General features: G+C 38.5%; 1 protein-coding gene across 1 annotated transcript in view; it reads left to right on the top strand.

The window, feature by feature from the left end:
* Nucleotides 1-19,572, top strand: part of MYO3A (myosin IIIA) — a 114,505-nt gene that overhangs the window by 68,377 nt on the left and 26,556 nt on the right. The window contains exons 18-25 of the mRNA XM_072925418.1: nucleotides 324-534; nucleotides 2,400-2,547; nucleotides 9,779-9,932; nucleotides 11,123-11,211; nucleotides 12,938-13,067; nucleotides 15,485-15,564; nucleotides 16,181-16,258; nucleotides 19,148-19,353. Of these exons, the coding sequence (XP_072781519.1) occupies nucleotides 324-534; nucleotides 2,400-2,547; nucleotides 9,779-9,932; nucleotides 11,123-11,211; nucleotides 12,938-13,067; nucleotides 15,485-15,564; nucleotides 16,181-16,258; nucleotides 19,148-19,353 (1,096 nt within the window). The remainder of the gene's footprint in view (nucleotides 1-323; nucleotides 535-2,399; nucleotides 2,548-9,778; nucleotides 9,933-11,122; nucleotides 11,212-12,937; nucleotides 13,068-15,484; nucleotides 15,565-16,180; nucleotides 16,259-19,147; nucleotides 19,354-19,572) is intronic.

Raw genomic sequence — 19,572 nt, 5'->3', positions numbered from 1 at the left:
GAATTCCTTACATTATAAGCTGCTAGGAGGCAGAGGAGGAAGAGAGGCAAAGGTTCTCCAGAAATTTGCTGCACTTTCTTAGTAATTACACTGGGGAAATAATGAAGTCTTCACACCATCTTCTTGTATGTTTTCTTGCCATAGAAAAATATTGTGGAACTGGGAAAGAAGCACCCCTTTTTTGGAGCAAAAAGAGAACAGCAGTGACTTGTATGAGTGGGTTATAACTGAGAAGGGTATTCACACCTCACAACTTGGGTACTTCTAACATAGTCACCTTCCAAAATCTGTCTCTGAGCTATGCCTGTGACATTCCTTCCCAGGTGCATCCCTGCTGTGTATTCAGGCAGATGAACTGCAAGAAGCCCTCACCTCTCACTGTGTAGTGACTCGAGGAGAAACAATTATTCGTCCCAACACTGTGGAAAAAGCCACTGATGTCAGAGATGCCATGGCCAAAGCCTTGTATGGGCGCCTCTTCAGCTGGATAGTCAATCGCATCAACACTTTGCTCAAACCTGACAAACATTTAAGGTAAAAGGAGATTTTGCAGAATAAAGGGATGTTTTTTTCCTGTGGTAATAATATTGTCTTACACTGGAGCATTTAGTGTAGTGAAGTTGTTTTTCTCTGCTACTTTTTTGTTTATGACCCCACCATGTCAAAAATGGTTTGTCTTGTTCATAGTATGTAGTGAAAATACAGTAGATATGATTGGAAAAGCATCTGGTGTTTTCATGTTGATCTTTACTCATCTAACCCTTATTCTTTTTCTTTTGTATGTCTAAACCTTTTAACTTTCAACCCTTTTTCTTTTATATTTTTTCAGAGTAAACTTTTTATTCATCATGTTGATTACATAGGCCAAATTCTGCCTTATTTACACTGATGATGTTTCTTTTGTCACTGTTATTATGAGCATGGTTTAGTATATGAATGGGAATAATTTTTAAACATATTTAATGAAGGTGTTGTCCACTTTACACTTACAAGGTGACATTTTAAGCAACATATCAATAGCAAATAGCTTTGGTTTGCTGATCTCCTGGATCTGTAGATTTCCTGGATTTTTTCTTTTAAACATCAGAGGAGAGCCAAGGCTGCAATCCTAAAATTTGTCTAAATTTTTAAGTATTTGGTTATAGCAGAGCAACAATAAACAGAACTTCTATCAGTAAGTGATAGGATAAAATCCATGATAGATGGGTCAGCATTTCTAGCCTGTGTGCCTCTCTCAGTTGTCTGTTACAGAGCCCTTTTCAAACTGAATACTTACTTAGTATGCTGATGAAGAGGGAGAAAATTCAACCTGAAATGCTCACTATAAAAAAAACCCAAACAAACTTTGCTTGATTTTGTGATAGTAACATAATTTCCATTTTCTATTTTTATGTAATGAGCTCTGAAAATGGAATAGGGAAGATAAATTTTAGCAGTCTATTCATCAAAAATGTAATTTTGAGGCGGATTAAATAGTCACAGAATTCAGATCCTTCCACAATGAAATGCTTCCTTTTTTGAGATGGACTTCATAAAGAGGTTTAAGTGCTATTCATGCATCTTGAGGCTGATTTTTAATTTCTGATTTCCTAAATCTTTATTTAAAAAATTATTACAGATAGCCCCTCAAAGAGGTTTTATCGAAAGAATGTGATTTCTATTTTACTTGCCTAGAAAGGTCACTAATGTCAGCCTCAGTTTGTTGTAAAAGTATATCCTCTTAATTTTTTGCTTCAGCAAATAAATGTTAAAGCTCTTTTGCAGTTGCAGAAGTGATCACATATCTTGAGTATGCCCTACTTAAAATATCAAGCCAAAGTTTTTCCAGTGCTTCTCTGGAATTTAATTGGTAATTTAAATTCATACCACATCCCAGTGCATAAAGTTATTTAGCTGCATAAATAATCTAGCTAGTCATTCTTTTTACTTTATTGTTAAACTAAGCAATTTTAATTGTTATGAGTAAATAATATGAAGAAATAATACTTAATGACAACAGTCTTTAATTTCAGGATACTGGTGACTAAAGCCTGTGTTATTACAAGAGAAACAAAAAGAACTGCATGTTCTTTCTGTACTGTTGTCAGCTTTTTAGAATAATTACTTACAAATATTAGTGTAAAAATAAAATTGTAAATCTCCTATTCACTTGTCAGTTAACTTGGTTGTTATGTGATTTAGTATATCTGGTCTGCATTGCAGTAATCTTTGAATTGATCTGTGTTTGTGTATTTCAAAGTAACAATTATTGTCAATTTAAGAGCTCTCTTGTTCAGCAAAACTTATTCTGTCTAACTGGTGTACAGATTTGGCCCATGATTTTATTTTGTGAAATAGTAATGAAGGTAGTTAATGAAAAATAAAGATACAACAATGAAAAGTATATTTCATCTTTGCAGTGAAAATGATGATGGCTTGAATATTGGAATTCTTGACATCTTTGGCTTTGAGAATTTCAAAAAGAATTCTTTTGAACAACTGTGTATCAACATTGCCAATGAGCAAATTCAGTTCTACTTCAATCAACACGTCTTTGCCTGGGAACAGGTATGTGTTGGTTATTTTTATGAATCTTTAGTATTACTAAACACATAAAACATATAAAGCTTTCAGTATTACTGAACATGTAAAACCTTGTCTCAAGAAGCAACACTGCTCCTTCTCCATGATAGCTTGTAAATAGCAGTTATAAAAAATGTTTTTAAGTATGTTTTCCATGAAGCAGTGCTTGTTATTTGCAAGTAAAATGCCAACATAAAATGCATTAAACTTGAAATTTACAGTAACTAAGCAACATAACACTGTGCACTGTGATAATCTGATAGATGCAAATGCAGTGTTGATTTCTTGAGGAATAATGAGTGTTATAATGTATGATTCAATAGTAAAAAAGTAAATGAGTGCTAACAAAATTTTGAAAGTGCAGGGTTCATAATAGTTTACTAATAAGCTTAATGATCACTGAAATTACATTATTAAAAACAGCAAATTTCACAATTGTTTTGTTCTTCTTGAGAAACTAGATCATCTCAGCTAAATAATGATAGATTTAATCTAAATAATTTATTTAAAAACAGAAAAGAAATAACACTGTCAATATAAAAGTTCATTAATTTGAAGAGGAGAGGGAAAAACCTCAAAAAAATCATCTCAACTTTGTAAATAATTCCAGGAGATTTAAATTAACCACCTTTAAATCATCATTCAATATTGTTATTTGAAGAAATAACATTTTCAGGGAAAAAAAATTATCTTGCTGGAAATTGAAATATTTCAGAATTCTATATGGCAGAACAGTCAGAATTCAAACCATACATGAAATTGTACTTCTGTTGTTTTACTGAAATTAGTGATGTTTATGATACATGGATGAAAATTCTCCTGAACTGTAACTTTAATTGTTAGTGGAAACAGAGTATTTTGTCAGTGTTAATCACTGTTTCAAGGATGAGATACAAGTCTGGAATATGTCTATGTATGCAGGTGTGTACATGCATGTACATGCCTGTGTCAGTCTAGAAATGAATACATTTATGTGTAATATAACAATTTTTTAATGGCTCAATATTTTATCCTCTTCCCGATTATTTCAGGAAATGTTGTCTTACAGTCTTGTATCTTGTAGGTTTTTTTATAGATTTATGTGCAAGATTATTGACACAAGTTTTTTCTTGGTTTTAATATCATCCAAAAGCCAGAGAAAATTTTAACTAGATCTACTGTAATTACTTTGGCATCTTCTTTCCAAAGTACACAAGTTCACAAAAGAAGGTCACTTGGCTATTGCTGTTTCTAACAGTTGGAAGATGGAAATAGCACAGACTGCAGCAACAATACTTATTTCTGTCAAACCCAGGCACTGACCCTATCCCATGGACTTGCATATGTCCACTTTGCTTCAGTGTTCACTAACTTGATCCACCTGTGTTAAGTCTTCCTTGCCCCAGACTTTTCCCCTGGTCTCAGGGACCTGGGATTATCAGTCAAGATCAATGCAAAGAAGGCATTGAATATCTCAGCCTTTTCTATATCATCCACAAACTTGTTCAGCAGCAGGACCACATTCTCCCTAGTTGCCTTTTGTTGCTGAGGGGCCAGTCTTGGCTTTCCTAGCCCTATTCCTGTACACCCAAATATTGTCTTAATGTTCCTTTTCTTTTTTAATTAGAGTCAAGTTCAGTGTAATCTGCCTTTACTGGTTTCTACGTATCCCATTACTGAACTTTTTGGCCAGACCTATATTACTCAGAAGTTTGTGGTGTCGCCATGTAGGAGGAATAGTTTGCTCCCTTGCATGTGCTTTCCTGCACCATGGTCAGGGTGGTTATTCTGCTACTGAGCAGATGAGAGGAAAAATTCTTATTTTGACAATATATAGTTTGCCCATTTCTCCCTGTAGGAAATTAATACAACTCCTCTATAGAATCCATAGAAGGGGAAGGTAATCTTTATTTACAGAATCTCTAAGTACATAAATTTTATCCATTTCCATTGATTCTCTCACAGATTTCATGGGCACACAAATACATAGAATGCACCATGGTATATGTGGGTGGGTGTGTGTGTTCAAATGGTCTGGCCAAGAAAATTTTGAGTGACATATAGAATAATGGACACTATCTGGCAAGTCTTCATCTTGCTGAAATAGCTTTTGGACATATCTTTTACAGCCTTTAGCAATAATTTTTTGCCTCAAACCCTTATTTACTTCAGCATCCATAACCTTTAGCAAGGCCATTATCTAGTTTTACTTGTTTGGAACATACACATTTTTATGCCTACAGTCCATTTCCGTGGTGGGCTCGTAAGAAAATTGTGTGTGATGTGCTAAAACCTCGCAGTCATGCTCCTGCTGTCAGCTTCAGTGTTGCACTCACTAACTCTCTGCACTGTTTTTATGTAAGTGAAGGCCTTCTGTTCATGATGTAAGGAACTCTTCCCTCAGTTTTATTGTTGTGAACAAATGTTCTTCATTCAAATCATAGGCTATGGCACAGCTATTCTTTCAAGACTATTTTTTCTGGTGCTTATATGCACATTCCCATTCATATTTCATTTATACCAGTCCTAATATTTCTATTACAAGTGTCCACATCCAGCCTGTAATACCAAGTGATTGTCTACCTTAATGTACATCAAACCACTACATCAGATTAAATAAAACTTCATTATATTATCTTGTAGCAGTCTCCAAAGATATTACTACAGGAGTGCAGAAGAAGCTATATAGATTAAGTTCATGCAAGTGTGGGTGTAAATCTACCCCTTTCAGAGACGGGAAATGAGAAGTGTGTTATTCTGCATTACAACCCAATGGCACAGAATGATTTGTGGTATGATTCATAGTCATTATAAGACATCACTTTTCATTTATTTGTTACATGGTTGTCCCACTTTTACATCAAAAAAAACAGCCTTTGAGAAAGCAGGTGGCTTCAGAATCTCTTCTAATCTCTTCTGTTCACTATAAAGACTCTGCTGTGTTGACACCAGTAATGTACTTTAATAGTAAACTAAAATAAAAAATATCACTAATGTAAAACATTAGGATGGCCTCTGCCCTTTGCTGATATATCTGCCTGACTTTACAAATGACTTTATATGCAAGGGTTTGTGCCTTAGAGTCTAAAAAAAAGAAGTTATGTTTATGAGAAGGCTGATGCCAGAAGTCATGAAGACCTTTGTGCTGACTTTCCCTTAGCCCTGACTGTTGTGCTGCTGGAGCTGTCCTGTCACTGGGGACCCAGGCTAGTGTCTCTTCACAGCCCTGTGCAATGCCAGACAGACATGTCAGACTGCCCTGTGCCACCTCAGAAGTCTGTAACACAGCACTGCATTGAACCCTTTAGATATACCCAAGGAAGACTGAAGAATTTAAATTCTTTTACACTTCCCTCAAGAGACGTAAAATGTACAGATACATTGTCTTTTCATTCCTTTCCCTGTTTTGACCTGTTCAATATCATATCACATGCAATTTGATGAAATTTGACATATCTAATTGGAAGCTGAGGCCTAATCAGTTGATTACAGTTTAGTTTGTCATTAACTCATGTTCACCTAGTAGTAAGTAGTGGTTATGTCAACCGAGAAGGTGAATCATATTTTGGTTATTTGACCAATGAAGCCAAGTAGTAAATACACTCTTAAGGTTGATTGTGCTTTGAATGTTGCAGGTGACATTGTTTTAGCATTGTCAGTGGTTTCTTTTCTGTATCTGAATCTGAAAAGTGTTCACAGTTTTGCTTTCCTTGGAAGTGTGGCCTACAAAAAAAAAGTCAGTAGTGTCAGGGGTATAAGAAAGGAACAGTCACAACCTGAGGCTCAGGGTGTCAGCTAGAGTGGAGTGCCTGTGGGCCAACATGGACAACTGAAGTCAAAATTAAGAGAATTTGTTCTTTATTGTTGACTTAATGTTGGCATTTAAGAATGAAGGCTTTTAAGCCTGAATGCAATCTCCTTTCACTAAGGTAACAGAAAGACTGGTGGGTACGTAGTTTAAGATAACGATACTGTAGATTCCCACTAGTAAATGGAGACAAATAGATATATCCCTATCTCTACTGACAGAGGAGAGAATGTGGCCTCTCAACTTAGTCCCTGCTTTTTGTTTTGCTAGTACAGTGGGGGTTTTTTGGTTAACATAAAGCAAAGTAGAATTTTTGGACCTTCAGTCCTGTCCTTCAAGGTGTTCCCCTTACATATTAGATACTGATGTAAGTTAATTTCTGTCAGCCCCATGATCTGCAGGTCACATTGTCCAGCAAGACAGCCTTCCCATTCCTTTCTCATTTGTCATTCCCCTATAAGAAGTAAAAGGTTTAATGGCAGCTAAAACATTTTGGAAAGTAGCAAGTTTGCCGTCAGCTGGAAGGATGATAGTTTTTGCATTAAATGTATGCAATGTTTATTTTACATTCTCATGACAATTTATCTTCTAGTTTCAGCTGGAAAAGGTTCCTTGTGAATAAGTCTCTGGTGTCTCTATTTAAACCGAAGTGTCATCATAAAATGTTCCCAGTAAAATGGCATTACTTTATTAAACATGAAGACCATTCCCTAATGCATTTTGTAATTCTTTTGTTACCATTGAAACCAGGTGGTAAAAGCTAATGTTGCATAGTTTTGATCATAGTCAAGATACCATGTAATACTAAGATGAGATTGAGTATAACTCGATTATTCCTTTTGACATCCCATCCACAGGAATACTTTCTAATGGATTATGCTTTAGAATTTCAAGAAATACCTATTTTGTGAAGCTTTCTTGTCAAAAACATCACAGGGAATTACAAAATCCTGTAGCTGATTCATCTTATTAATTCAAATAAGACCTATTTCATTACAATTTTATGATGTCTGTCATTAAAGCTTTTATACTTGCTGCTTGTATCCTAATGCTGTGGTTGAAACTAGCACTGCATCAGAAAATGTAGTACAATATAATTTCTGAGTCATCTGTCACAGTGGTGCCTGGCTTGGTCATCAGCTGTCCTTCAGGAGCCCGTGGGAAGTGATGGAGTGAACTCCTTCGTATCCTGCTGGGGAGATGGCAGCATTGCCAAAACTGTCAGGGCTGACACTCGTTCAGTTGTCGAGACACAAAGGACACAAACCGAGTGGTCACATGCACTGCAGGCTTAGAGGTCAGGCCCGGGTGCTGCCTGGGCAGGGAGGGGAGCGTTGCTGTTATAGCATAGCAGTACAGCTACTAAGAGTTCCTTTCTTTTTCAAGGAGAACGCTTTTATCAGCTCTCTAAACCAGCCTCTCTCACAAGCATTTGAAGTTGGAAAAGGTTTATGATTAGACAGGTTGGTTGTGAGAGCTGGTTTGAGGATGTCCAAGTGTCACGGAAACACTCTCCTCTGATAGACCATCCTGAGAAGTCTTTTCCCCTTGCCCCCTTGATAAGGTTACTCTAGTTAATCCTAAGCAGTACCAGCTGGTTCCATGAACATCTGTGTGTCAGTGTAGCTGTAGCCCTCAGTTAAACTGTCCCTACTGCCATGTTATCTCTGGGAGATAACACAGACTCATTCCCTTTCTGCCACCAGCTCCTACAGGTACATAATTAACTTCTCACCTATATCAGTGATACATTTATTACTCTCCTGTCTTGTCCTGCTACTCAGGTCATTGATTAAATTAAAAAGCAAAACTCCACCTGTCCACTGCTTCAGGGGAGACATGAATGAGGTTAATGTTATTTGTCTCAAATGAGGAGTCCTCATGGGGCTGTAGGTGAGCTTCTTACTGATTACACCCTTGTGTGGCATATAAACTGAATTATAACCTATCCTTAGAGTGAAAAGTGTCCTGGGAAATTACATCAGTCTGGATACTGAAAGGGTTTAGGTATATATTTCGTGTCCTCTTTCAAATGGATCAGCAGGATTTTATTTGTGCCTGTATTTTTAGACCAGTCTTATTGATTTTATGCCTTTTGTTGTTTCTCTGAGATTAAGAGGTATGAAACAGATGCTTTTCTGTTGTACATGAAAGTGAACTTTTTTAAATGCTCAATGTGTTGCCTTCTTCACTCATTCAGACTCAAGTGAATGACACATAAGGAGAGGTCTTCCAAGGTTAGAGGTCTTTGAACTCATTAATATTAGCCATCATTCATTTTTGTGACACTCTTCTCACAATGAATTCAGGATGGCAAAACTGGGATCTTAACACTGTACATAAGTACAACACTTATTAAGTCCTATCCTTTGGCAGAGGGATGATTTTTAAAGTAGATCAAGAGCTCTGTGTTTCACAGTACAGCCTGCACAGGACTGAAGGCATCCCTGGCACAACCAGGAGCATTATGTGGTAGAAAACTGTTATTGCTTTACCTAATTCAAGCAAAAATAATGGGGGGTGGTAATCCCTAGAGCAACCTTCTCTTGGTAAATCTACAGCTGTCCTTTGCCTTGCTAAGGGATTAAGGAAGGTCATTCATGTATTTTTCCGGCTATAATCTAAATTATAGTCAAGATAAAACCATCACAACACACTGTGGACACATTTGTTATTTGTTTTTTCTTAGTCTGGGAGGAATCCAAGGATATTTGCAGTCTTCAGGAAAAAAACAGCCAGACCAAACCGAAAAAAAAAAAAAAAAAAAAAAAAAGGCAAATAAAGAAGTCCACCCCACTAGCTTCTTTGTTGTTTTTAAATCTTGGTGAATAGCTTTCCCTAGTTCCTTAAAAGGAGTGAAAATGTGTTAGAGGCAAATCTGAGGCAATTTATTTAATTCTTAGAAAGTATATACACAGTTCTTTAATTTTGGAAAGTATGTGCACCTTTCTTCTCCACTTAAGAATTTTTCCAGGTGTTTGAGGAGAGTGATCAAACAAGTAAAGCCACTGGAACCTGTAGTCACTTTTATAAATCTTGGCCATCACTTGGATTTAAATAATGAGTTGGGAATGTAAATATAGCTCTAAATGGTTAAGACATTTTCTACATTTCTGACCGTGGAAATAATTAGACCCTGACATCTCTATTTGCAAACAATATACTTTATCTTCTTCAACTCTGTTTCTTTAATTCTTGCTATACCTGTAAAGTATCTTACTTAACCAAATATGCCATAGGAGTATTGAACTTACATATTCAAAACCAAAATCCCAGCTGACATTTGTTTCTGCAAAACCTTGATGGCTTTAGCCCTGAGGCATAATTTCTTAATGCAGTTTTAATTTGCTACAATTGACAGTTTGTGAATTATTTTCTGAAGTGGTTCTGTATACACAGACAAAGCATGCCTTCTGTTTCTTGCTGCAGAATGAATACCTTTATGAAGGTGTTGATGCAAGAGTTATAGAATACGAGGACAACAGGCCCCTCCTAGATATGTTCCTGCAGAAACCAATGGGTTTATTGTCTCTGCTGGATGAGGAAAGTCGATTCCCACAAGCAACAGATCAGACACTTGTAGGTAAGTATATGGTTCATTTCACAGTTTTACAGCTTGTCTTCTGTTCAATTTCTGTTTGGCATGTTCAGTTCAGACTACACGCTAGTTGTGCTTTTAGTGAGCCCCCATTTCAGTGTCACAGTGTGTTTGACAGAGACATGAATGCTGGGATGGTCGTGCCCTTGAGGTTCATAGAGAAACATCATGAGTGCAAATGAACCTAAGCTGCTGCTCCAGGTTTAAAGCTCTCCCACCTTCAGGAATTTTTGCTGCAGAGCTTGAGAAGTAAAGATCAAACTGAGTTAAAACTCTAGGTTCATAGACCAAGAACACTGCAAAGTTCAGCTGTGCTCAGCTCTGAGATTTTTGATGAGCAGTATCTGAGCAAGAAGTTTAATATGTTTTAAGAGTAATGACTGCAAACATGCTTCAGTGCCTTTCAGCAAATTATGCTTTCTGAGTGTTTTCTATTCACCAATTAAAATTAAAACACCTAAAGTCGTTGTAATTCAGATCCTGAATATTTCCGTGCTGTTGAGTAGCTGCAATTACCATTGACTTCATTATTTCAGTGGTATTTCTGTGCAGATAAATCCTGGGTTTACTAATTTTTGAATGGGCAAAGTGTCAAATTAGAGTTTTAGCCAACACCCAATCAGAAGACCTAATAAAATCCCATAACAATGCCTATGTTAAAGCAATTATATGAGCTTGTTGTTCTTTTATCCTCATGCTTTTTAGCTACAGAAGCACTCAATCAGTAAATGTTATCATAACTTGATATCATAACTCCTCAAGTAATCCTTAGGAAAGATTTCTGCATTGTTTCATATATGTAGATTAAAATCTTGGAAAGGCAAGCCCTGGCAAACATATGTGGATGTGGCACCTGGGGACACGGCTTAGTGGTGAACAGAGTGGTGCTGGATTAAGGGCTTCAACATCTTTTCCTACCTTAATGATTCTATGATTTTCTGAGGTCACATATTAAAAAATGGGAACAAAGTAACTTGTCCAAGAGCTCTCATATTCTCTATCCAGTGTCTTTTGTTACAAGACCATTATGGTATCTCTGTCCTTGCAAACATCAGTTTCTGTTTTGTGCCTCTGCATTGGCTGAAAAGTCAGGAAATCTCCTTGGAGGGATACAGCTTCAGAAGACAATGATTGTAGAGTAACTCCAGTAAGATAAGCTATGTGTTTCCTTTCAGAAAAATTTGAAGATAATTTGAAATCAAAATATTTTTGGAGACCCAAAAGAGTAGATCTAACCTTTGGAATTTATCATTATGCAGGAAAGGTAAGACACCTGATGATGTTAGTTGGAGATTGTGGAATGGTAGGGCTGGAAGGAAGTAGAAGAGGTCATCTGGGTTAGTTCTCAACAGTTGTCTCTTCAGTCTAGACATGGGAATGTTGGCAATGCCTTACATATCAAAAGTAAATTGAAAAGTTATTATCCCTCATTTAAAAAAAAAAAAAAAAGCAATAGCAGGAGTGTATTTTTCTTAAATGTCACCAGGTAAATGAAATGTTTATAGAAAACCCAAAACATAACTGGCATGTAATGCAACTCAACGCTCTTCCCCTTAGTTCCTCAAAGTCCTGCACCATGCTTGTTCCCACTTTCCCACTGTTTCTGACCAGCACCCCAGATTCGTTCTTTCTACTACCTCCTACACACCATCAACCTTTCTTAGTTCTGTTCTTTGTCATCAGCCAGACAGAGAGTGCAGGCCCTGCTTCCTGCTTCATTCAGTGAGCAGCAGAGCAGCAGCTGCAGTGACTGGCTGCACGTGCTGTGCAAACACAGGAGGAGCTGCTATGACACTGCAGCAGGATGGCACTGCTCACCTGAACCTGCCTTGGCAAATCCGGGGCTCCCACCTTCTTCTGAGCTCTTCTAAAGGGTACAGAGTGAGCACTAATGTCCCACATGGGAAACCATGTTGGGTCTGTGCAGTGCTGGAGCAGCTGGGCTGGGAAGAGGCAAATACTGCCCATCAGCTGATGAAAAATACCTTACACCTTACATAATATCAGACAGCCAGCTACAAAGAGCCTCTTGTAACTCCTCTGAACCTCATCACCAGCTGAGTTGCATTTCACCAGCATAGCATAACTCACTGCAAGGAGTGGAAAGCCAGTCTCCCTCTACCATTCCTGTTACCAGCCACTGAAGATGGGGAATTACACCAGTGCCCCATCAGTGTTCAAAAAACTCTTTCATTAGGAAGTTTCTTCTGCTGTCTAAGTTATGTCTCCATTGCTGCCATGTAAATTCATTACCCCTTACTGTGGAACTTGAGAACAATTTATTTCCTCTTCCTTTACAAGTCTTTTTCATCATTTAAGACTTTTTCTGAGTTGTTCTGTGATGGGTTTTTGTAACTTATATGTTCCAGTATCTTCTACCCCTCTTGACAGATCAAGTTTTCTTGTGAATCCCTTAGACCATTGAGATAGAACCCTGAAGTTACATTTTTAATTAGGTACTCCATTCTTGGAATTTTTAGAGACATTTCAGTTGCCAATATGCAGTTGGTGATTCTGCAAACTTCCTCTGCAATTAATACAGAGGTCCCTAGGAAGAATGTTAAGTCCTGGGTCCAGTACAGCATAATATGAATAGCACAGAAAGATTGTACAGTCATATGGGTAATGCTGTGTGATGTGGTTGAAATCAAGTGCCTTCTTAATTGTGCATTAGCACATGTACAGGTGTAAAGGAGGACTGCAATACACTTGTCCTGGTGATAAATCCACACAGGTTAAAACTACTACCCGCATTAGGAAAAATAGTTCTCTCAAGCTACTTTGGAATTATAGATTTGCATTTAGTGATTTGCATCATATCTCAGTATTGTAAAGGTAGAACTTTCAGTGATCAAAAAAAAGACTAGAAGTGAGAGTGGGCCTGATAGCTGAAAAACTATTTGTGTATCTTGTTAAATTCCTATTCCAGAAAGCTTAAATTTACAACTACTTTTCAAAATCCAAGATGTATAAATGCACTTTTTAAACAGGTTCTATATAATGCAAGTGGATTCCTAGCCAAAAATAGAGATACTCTGCCAGCTGATATTGTGCTGCTACTGCGATCATCTGAAAACAACCTGACACGACAGCTGGTAACTCACCCTCTCACAAAAACAGGTATTGCTTTGTGGTGATCTTCTTAATTTTTTCCAGCCATTGTGATGACCACTGCTAGGTTTCATATACCCACTCATTGATGACATTATACACTTTGTGGCTTCACTTTCCAACCATGCAATCTATACTGAATGGAGCTGCAGCCATCTCAAGCTGCAAGGGAGATATTGGTCGGGTCAAGTGCCAAGGAAGTGGTAGAGATTTTTTTCAGGGTCCTTTCTTCAGGGTAGGGGATCAAGACAGGGAGTGGAGTGCATCTCTTGAGCTGAGGACTGAACAGGAAGGATCAGATAAGTCACTGGCCTGTTTTGAACAGGGCATATATAAATTGCCTCAGTGCAATTTATCTCTAAGTGGTAGAGAACAAAGGTTGGGGCTTCTATCATCTGCTGCAAAGACTGAGAAGACACTCCTCTATTTACAGTCTTAGAGTTCTTTATGATAGATAACTGATGGGGTCCTTCTAGTAAGCTTTTCCTGAAGAAATTCATAAATAGAGGTGGAGGAATAAAACTGGCTCTACAGAAATTACTCCTAAATTGCACCTTGTTTAAACTATGTCCTTGCAAAGTGTCCTGCCTTCCATTGCAGGATGATGGGTAAATTTCCTCACAACCAGTTTGTTACAGTGTTGTAGTACTCCCTGTGTGATGGCATTGATGCCATACAGTAAGTACTTTACAACATTACTTTCTTGTGTAATTACATGGGAGACATATTTCTAGCAGAAATTTCTAGCAGAAAAGCTAAATTGAAAGTGCCTAATGGAAATGAAAATGTTATCATAACTTACAGAAGCTGAGGTTTTGGCAAGGCTTCTGTTCTTTACAAAGGGAGCTTTGCTATTAGAATGCAAAACTTGGTCTTAGAATTTTATTTTGAGAGTTCCTGGGAAAGCACAGAGCTCAATGCCCTTGCCTGAACTTTTTGGTGTGTTGATATCTAGTAATATACTAAACCATAATTTCCATAGAGTCCAAGTAAGCATCCAAATGGTTCCAAGAACTGATCCCAAGTCTTAATGTTTTGCAAGGTAACTATGAAGGCTGTTTTAGTCTTCTTGTTAAACATTGTGAAACACTGTGTGTAGCACTTCAAAACTGGCTCAAACCTTCCAGCTAAAGCCAACTGAAAGTTAGGTTTCTGGTCCGTGTAATTTATCTAGAATCAGAGTAATTGTAGAGAATTACCCAAAGTCCAACCCATCTTCTTATCTCAGGTGTTTCTCTTGGGATGGGAAAAATCTCCTCTGAAGGTGTCTCTCTCCACTGAATACAGCAGAGATCCTGTAGACACCTCACTTTCACATAGCTAAAGTTAGCTGTGAGTAATCCTCTCTTTTTCCTTCCCACCCTGTGATATTCAGCTGAACTCCAGGGAGGTTTAGGCCTTGATATCATCACATAATACCAGATGCATTACCATGACACATATTTGCAACTGTTATTCCAACCCTTATCCACCTCTTCCTGATAGTAGCTGAGCACAGAGAGATACAGGCTCTCCCAGTGGAAGGGAGATCCCAGAGGTGTTATGTTATTAGCAGAAGCAGTGGCAGCATGCAGCAATGTTATAGTTTATCAACACTGAGAGACGTCAGAGAGAGATCAGCAGAATTTTCATAATTCCTTGAAGAGACCAGTGTCTGTGTAAAGCATGTCAATGCACCTAGTCCTTCAAAGTCATCATATGAAGGTATTGCTTGGCTTAGAATTCCAGAGTTAGACTGTGCTAACTCTGGAATTTGTTAGTGCTAGTAAACAAAACAGAGCCAGTGAACAGTAGCTGAAGCATTCCTGCAGGGCTGCTCATTCTGATTAATGGTTAGAATGCCTCCCTGGGACAGTTTTGGTCCATGTCAGTGAGTAGCCACCCAGGAATACCCAGCCACACTTCAGAGGAAGGTCAGACCAGTTATGGTTTCCAGCAAGTTCTGTGGAAAAATACAATCTTATTCCTACCAGGGGTTGAAAGAGTGGAAAAGAGTAGAGTTTAGGTGTATAATCTTGAGTCATGCCATGTCACTTTTCCTCAGGGCCAGAGAAGGGTATTAGCACGTTTTTCTTTAACTAATACGTAGCATTAGAACTAGAATAGTACAGTAACATTCTTAGGGTAAAACCACATGGATGCTCTAAGGTATCTTCTAGAGGAGTCTGTTTGTTTATTTTTTTATCTAGCAGATGACATATGAGCTGAAGGAGAAAAAAAACCATCATGTTCTGTGTTCATGCAACTTCTTCAGAGCTCATTCCATCCCAAGGGTTAAAGGAGAAATGAGGACATGCTCGGAAGAAGTCAATGACTTTATAATCATATGGTTGCACTGGGAGCATGAATAAGGTGGTTCAGGATCATTCTTAGCTTAGATGAGATGTAAGCACTTTGGTAGGTAATTTTCTTTCATCTTCCCATAGGTAACCTGGCACACACCAAAAGCAAAACTACAATCAGTTATCAAATGTGGACCTCCCAAAAATCAATCAGTCATACAAAGGTAAGAAAACAGATTTTGTGATTCTTCATTGAAGCCTAATTTAAACTAGAAAGGCAGTAGCTGTTTTGGTATTGAAAGTAAGCGAGTAACCCCTTCCTTGGTTTTTCTCCCTCTTCTATTTTCTTTTCTGTTTAGCTGGATATCTTTGTGTTGTGCAATTCATATTCCTTCCGTGAGGTAAAAACCTAACATTTCCCTTCTTTCTGGCTATGTTTTATAACAACTTCAGGGGGAAAAAATACTATTTCCCAGCTGTATTGTAGCAAAAAGAGAAATTAAAATATTGGTGTGGAGTATAGCCACATTCCTTAGAAAACTATCAAATTAACAGTGATGATGAAATAAGAGACGGGACCTCAGACATTATCCAGTTATTTGCGGCAGTTATTAGATGCTCTGTTGCCAACTCGTGCTCTTTTTGTGCGTGAATGTTTGTGTATTGTGTAGCAAAGTACTGGTGTAACTGATTTGTGCTAGTAATCATGCTGTAACTTTTGCTCTTTAGAATACTTTTTAATTATTTATATTCTCTGAGGGGTGCTTTCTTGGGGCATTGGAAAGGGTACTGCAGGCTAATTAGAGATAAAAAGTGTAATTTTTTCCTTCATCTTTATAGAATGAAGCAGGAGATACTGGACATCATCCAAGAGAAACAACCAGCATGAAAACACAGACAGTTGCTTCTTATTTTAGAGTAAGATATCAAATCTTTTAATAAATATTTCTAGAGTACAAAGAATGTTTATTCTTTTACTTTTTGAAATGCACCTGTTGAGTTAGAGTCAGTAGTGATCCACTTAGAGTTTATGAGCTGTGTATATGGTGCAGCAGTCTGTTCAGTACAAATATCTCGAGGAGATTGTGATGTTTCGTCTTTAATTGCACTTGATTACACAGCCACATTGCTGTCTTGATGGTGTATGACAATCAGTATTAATCTTTCACTTGCTTGTTTTTCCATGAAATAAGATAAAGGGAGATTGGACATTAGTGGTATAGCATTTCCTTAAGAGTTCAAGAAAGAGAGAGAAGTTAATTGGAAGCAGGAGTTCTTGATGGTCACTGCACAGAGGCTGCCCAGAGCTCATTCTTGTGGCTCCTTCAGCAGTGCTCTGGACCTTCCCAAGCACTGGCTGTGCTGCTGGCCCTAAAATAGCAAATAGCAGTGAAGAGCATCCTTTTCTCTGAAGTGGCACACAGAGCTGGTTATGTTTTGAATTTCCAACTCTTGTTTAGTCTTCTCTCCCAGCAAACCATAAAAACCATAAAGTGGCTGAAGGGATGTTCATGATTAATTCAGTGCACAGCTCAAAGGAGTACCAAGTTTGCTGATGACACTAAATTGAGAGGAGCTCTCAACTTCCTTGAGAGCAGAGAGGCCCTGCAGAGAGACCTCAACAAATCAGAGGGATGGGCAATCACCAACCATATGACAGTTCAGAAAGATAATGGCCAAAGTCTGCAACTGGGATGGGACAACTCTGGTTGTGTGTAGAGACTGGGGAATGAGAAGCTGGAGAGCTGTGCCACAGAAAGGGATCTGGGGGTCCTGGTCCACAGCAAGTAGTGCCCTGGCAGCCAGGAGGGCCAACCCTGTCCTGGGGGGCATCAGGCACAGCACGGCCAGCTGGGCAAGGGAGGGATTGTCCTGCTCTGCACTGGGGCTGCCTCACCAGTTTTGGGTGCCACAGGGTAAGAAAGAGATTAAACCAGAGAAGAGCATCCAAAGGAGGGCCATGAGGATGGTGAAGGATCTGGAGGGGAGCTATATGAGAAGCAGCTGAAGTCACTTGGTCTATCCAGCCTGGAGAAGTGGAGGCTGAGGGAAAACCTCATTGTTACCTTCAACACCCTCACAAGGGGAAGAGGAAAGGCAGAACCAGATCTTTTCACTCTTGTGACCAGAGACAGGACATAAGGGAAGGGCACGAAGCTGAATCAGAGGAGGTTTATGTTGGATGTCAGGAAAAAGTTCTTCATCCACTGGGCCCTGGAACCAGCTCTCCAAGGAAATGGTCACAGCACCAGTCTGACAGAGTTCCAGGAGCATTTGGACAATACTCTCAGGCACATGCTGTGATTCTTGGGGTGTCCTGTGCAGGGTCATGAGTTGGACTTGATGATCCTGATTAGTTCCTTCCAAGTCAATATATTCTATGGTTTTATGACCTGTAGGAGTTCACTTACATCTATGTCAGAACAATGAGGAGCCAGATCTCTCTTTTTTACATACAGTTGCACAGCTCTGTGGACTGTGAAGGATAATTTCAGTTTAGGTACCACAGTGGTCCAAAGCTATATACTGTTTGGATATTCTAGATGGAAAAAAATATTGAATCTCATTCAAATTAATGTCTCTGATTGAGTGCATTATCAGCACTTCTAGCATCAGAGGCTGCAAATGAGTTAATTATGTTTACACTTTTCTGATACTGTTTTCTGCCATGGACATCCTTGCTCAGATCATGATGGCTAATGCTCTTAAATTCACCTTCAGCCCCACTGGTTTACTCATACACAGAAATCTATGGTGACTGAGAAAAGCATATGCTACCTCAGACTGCATGGAAAAAAAATATATCCATTAGCGTGTCCTACTTGTTTGTGTTCAGTTGGCACACTGGTGATGGAGCTAATTAAGCACTTTGCTGTATGGTGCAGCTTCTGTCCAGAACAGAATTGCACATTTTAATAGGAAACATATGGCTCTTGACGTCCTACACTGGTTTCATGTAACCAACCTACTGCTGAGCTGCATTACCTCCTGGCTGCTTCTTTCTTTTGAGTCAGGTTGAATCCTGAGGAATGAGCCTTTTCATTTGTGTTTTAATAAGATATTCCCATGAAACAATTTTTCAAAACACCAGTCAAGGTCAGATTCCCTTCAGCTAGCATGGGGAGCTACAGGCTGCATCCCCTCTGCTAGCCTGGTACTCTGGTGAGGTGGGAAAAATGCAACTTTGGAATTGTGATCTTCTAGCTTTTCCCTCCTTGGAAGTTTCCTCTTGGCAAGGCAGTTACAGTATCACCATCAGTCTGTACAATGAACAGGACACACCAAGATCAGAGCAGTTCAACCAGCCCTTCTTCTGGGGTATCCTTAGTTTCCTCCAGTCTAATGCAGGAATTGAAATATTTACTGGGTTGCTGCTTTTCCACTTTCCATCCATAGATGGATGATATACTCTCTGGGTGAATAAGGGTCTTCAAATAGGTGACAACAGTAAAAAGAAAAATGGCTGTAGTTACCTAGCAAAGCTCCAAGACAAGCAAGTAAATGTAAGGAATGTAGGTGTTCTGTGATATGTTGGACATCATGGAAATCTGTGAGAATGTTCTGGATGAAATTTGGTACATTTTTTTGGAATCAGTGTTTCTCTCAAGTAGTATACACTAGTAGCTTAGAAAAGCTAGAATTGTTTTTGGGTCATTTACTTCATCTACTCTTAAATATCAGCTTAATGACATGTAAATGGTTTTGGATATGATTCTGATCATATGAAATGAAATTTCAGCTACACATGGACTTATATACCAGTTTCATAAGTACCGTGGTGACAGATCTCTTGTTACTTTTTTGCAGTATTCGCTGATGGATTTGTTATCCAAAATGGTTGTTGGCCAGCCCCATTTTGTCAGGTGCATCAAGCCAAACAACGACCGGCAGGCAAACAAGTTTGACAAAGAAAAGGTTTTGGTTCAGCTGCGTTACACAGGAATTCTGGAGACAGCGCGGATTCGAAGACAGGGTTATTCACATCGTATACTCTTCGCTAACTTCATAAAACGGTAACATCGACATGAAGAAGCTCTTTTCTCTCCTACATTTGCCATCCAGTGCTTGCTAAGCACCAGCAGTGTTTTTGGCATGTTCTTTAAAAAAAAAAAATCAAGGACATTTCCTGTGACAAAGAAGGTTAGAGACTGGATGACCAAGAGTAGTTCAGGCACAGTGTTTTTGGTGGGTAGGGAAAGATGATGAATCACAGAATGATTTTTCAGGCTATC

Source organism: Taeniopygia guttata, chromosome 2, assembly GCF_048771995.1.
Source record: "Taeniopygia guttata chromosome 2, bTaeGut7.mat, whole genome shotgun sequence".
Classification (NCBI taxonomy): domain Eukaryota; kingdom Metazoa; phylum Chordata; class Aves; order Passeriformes; family Estrildidae; genus Taeniopygia; species Taeniopygia guttata.
This window is presented reverse-complemented; position numbering and strand designations above follow the sequence as displayed.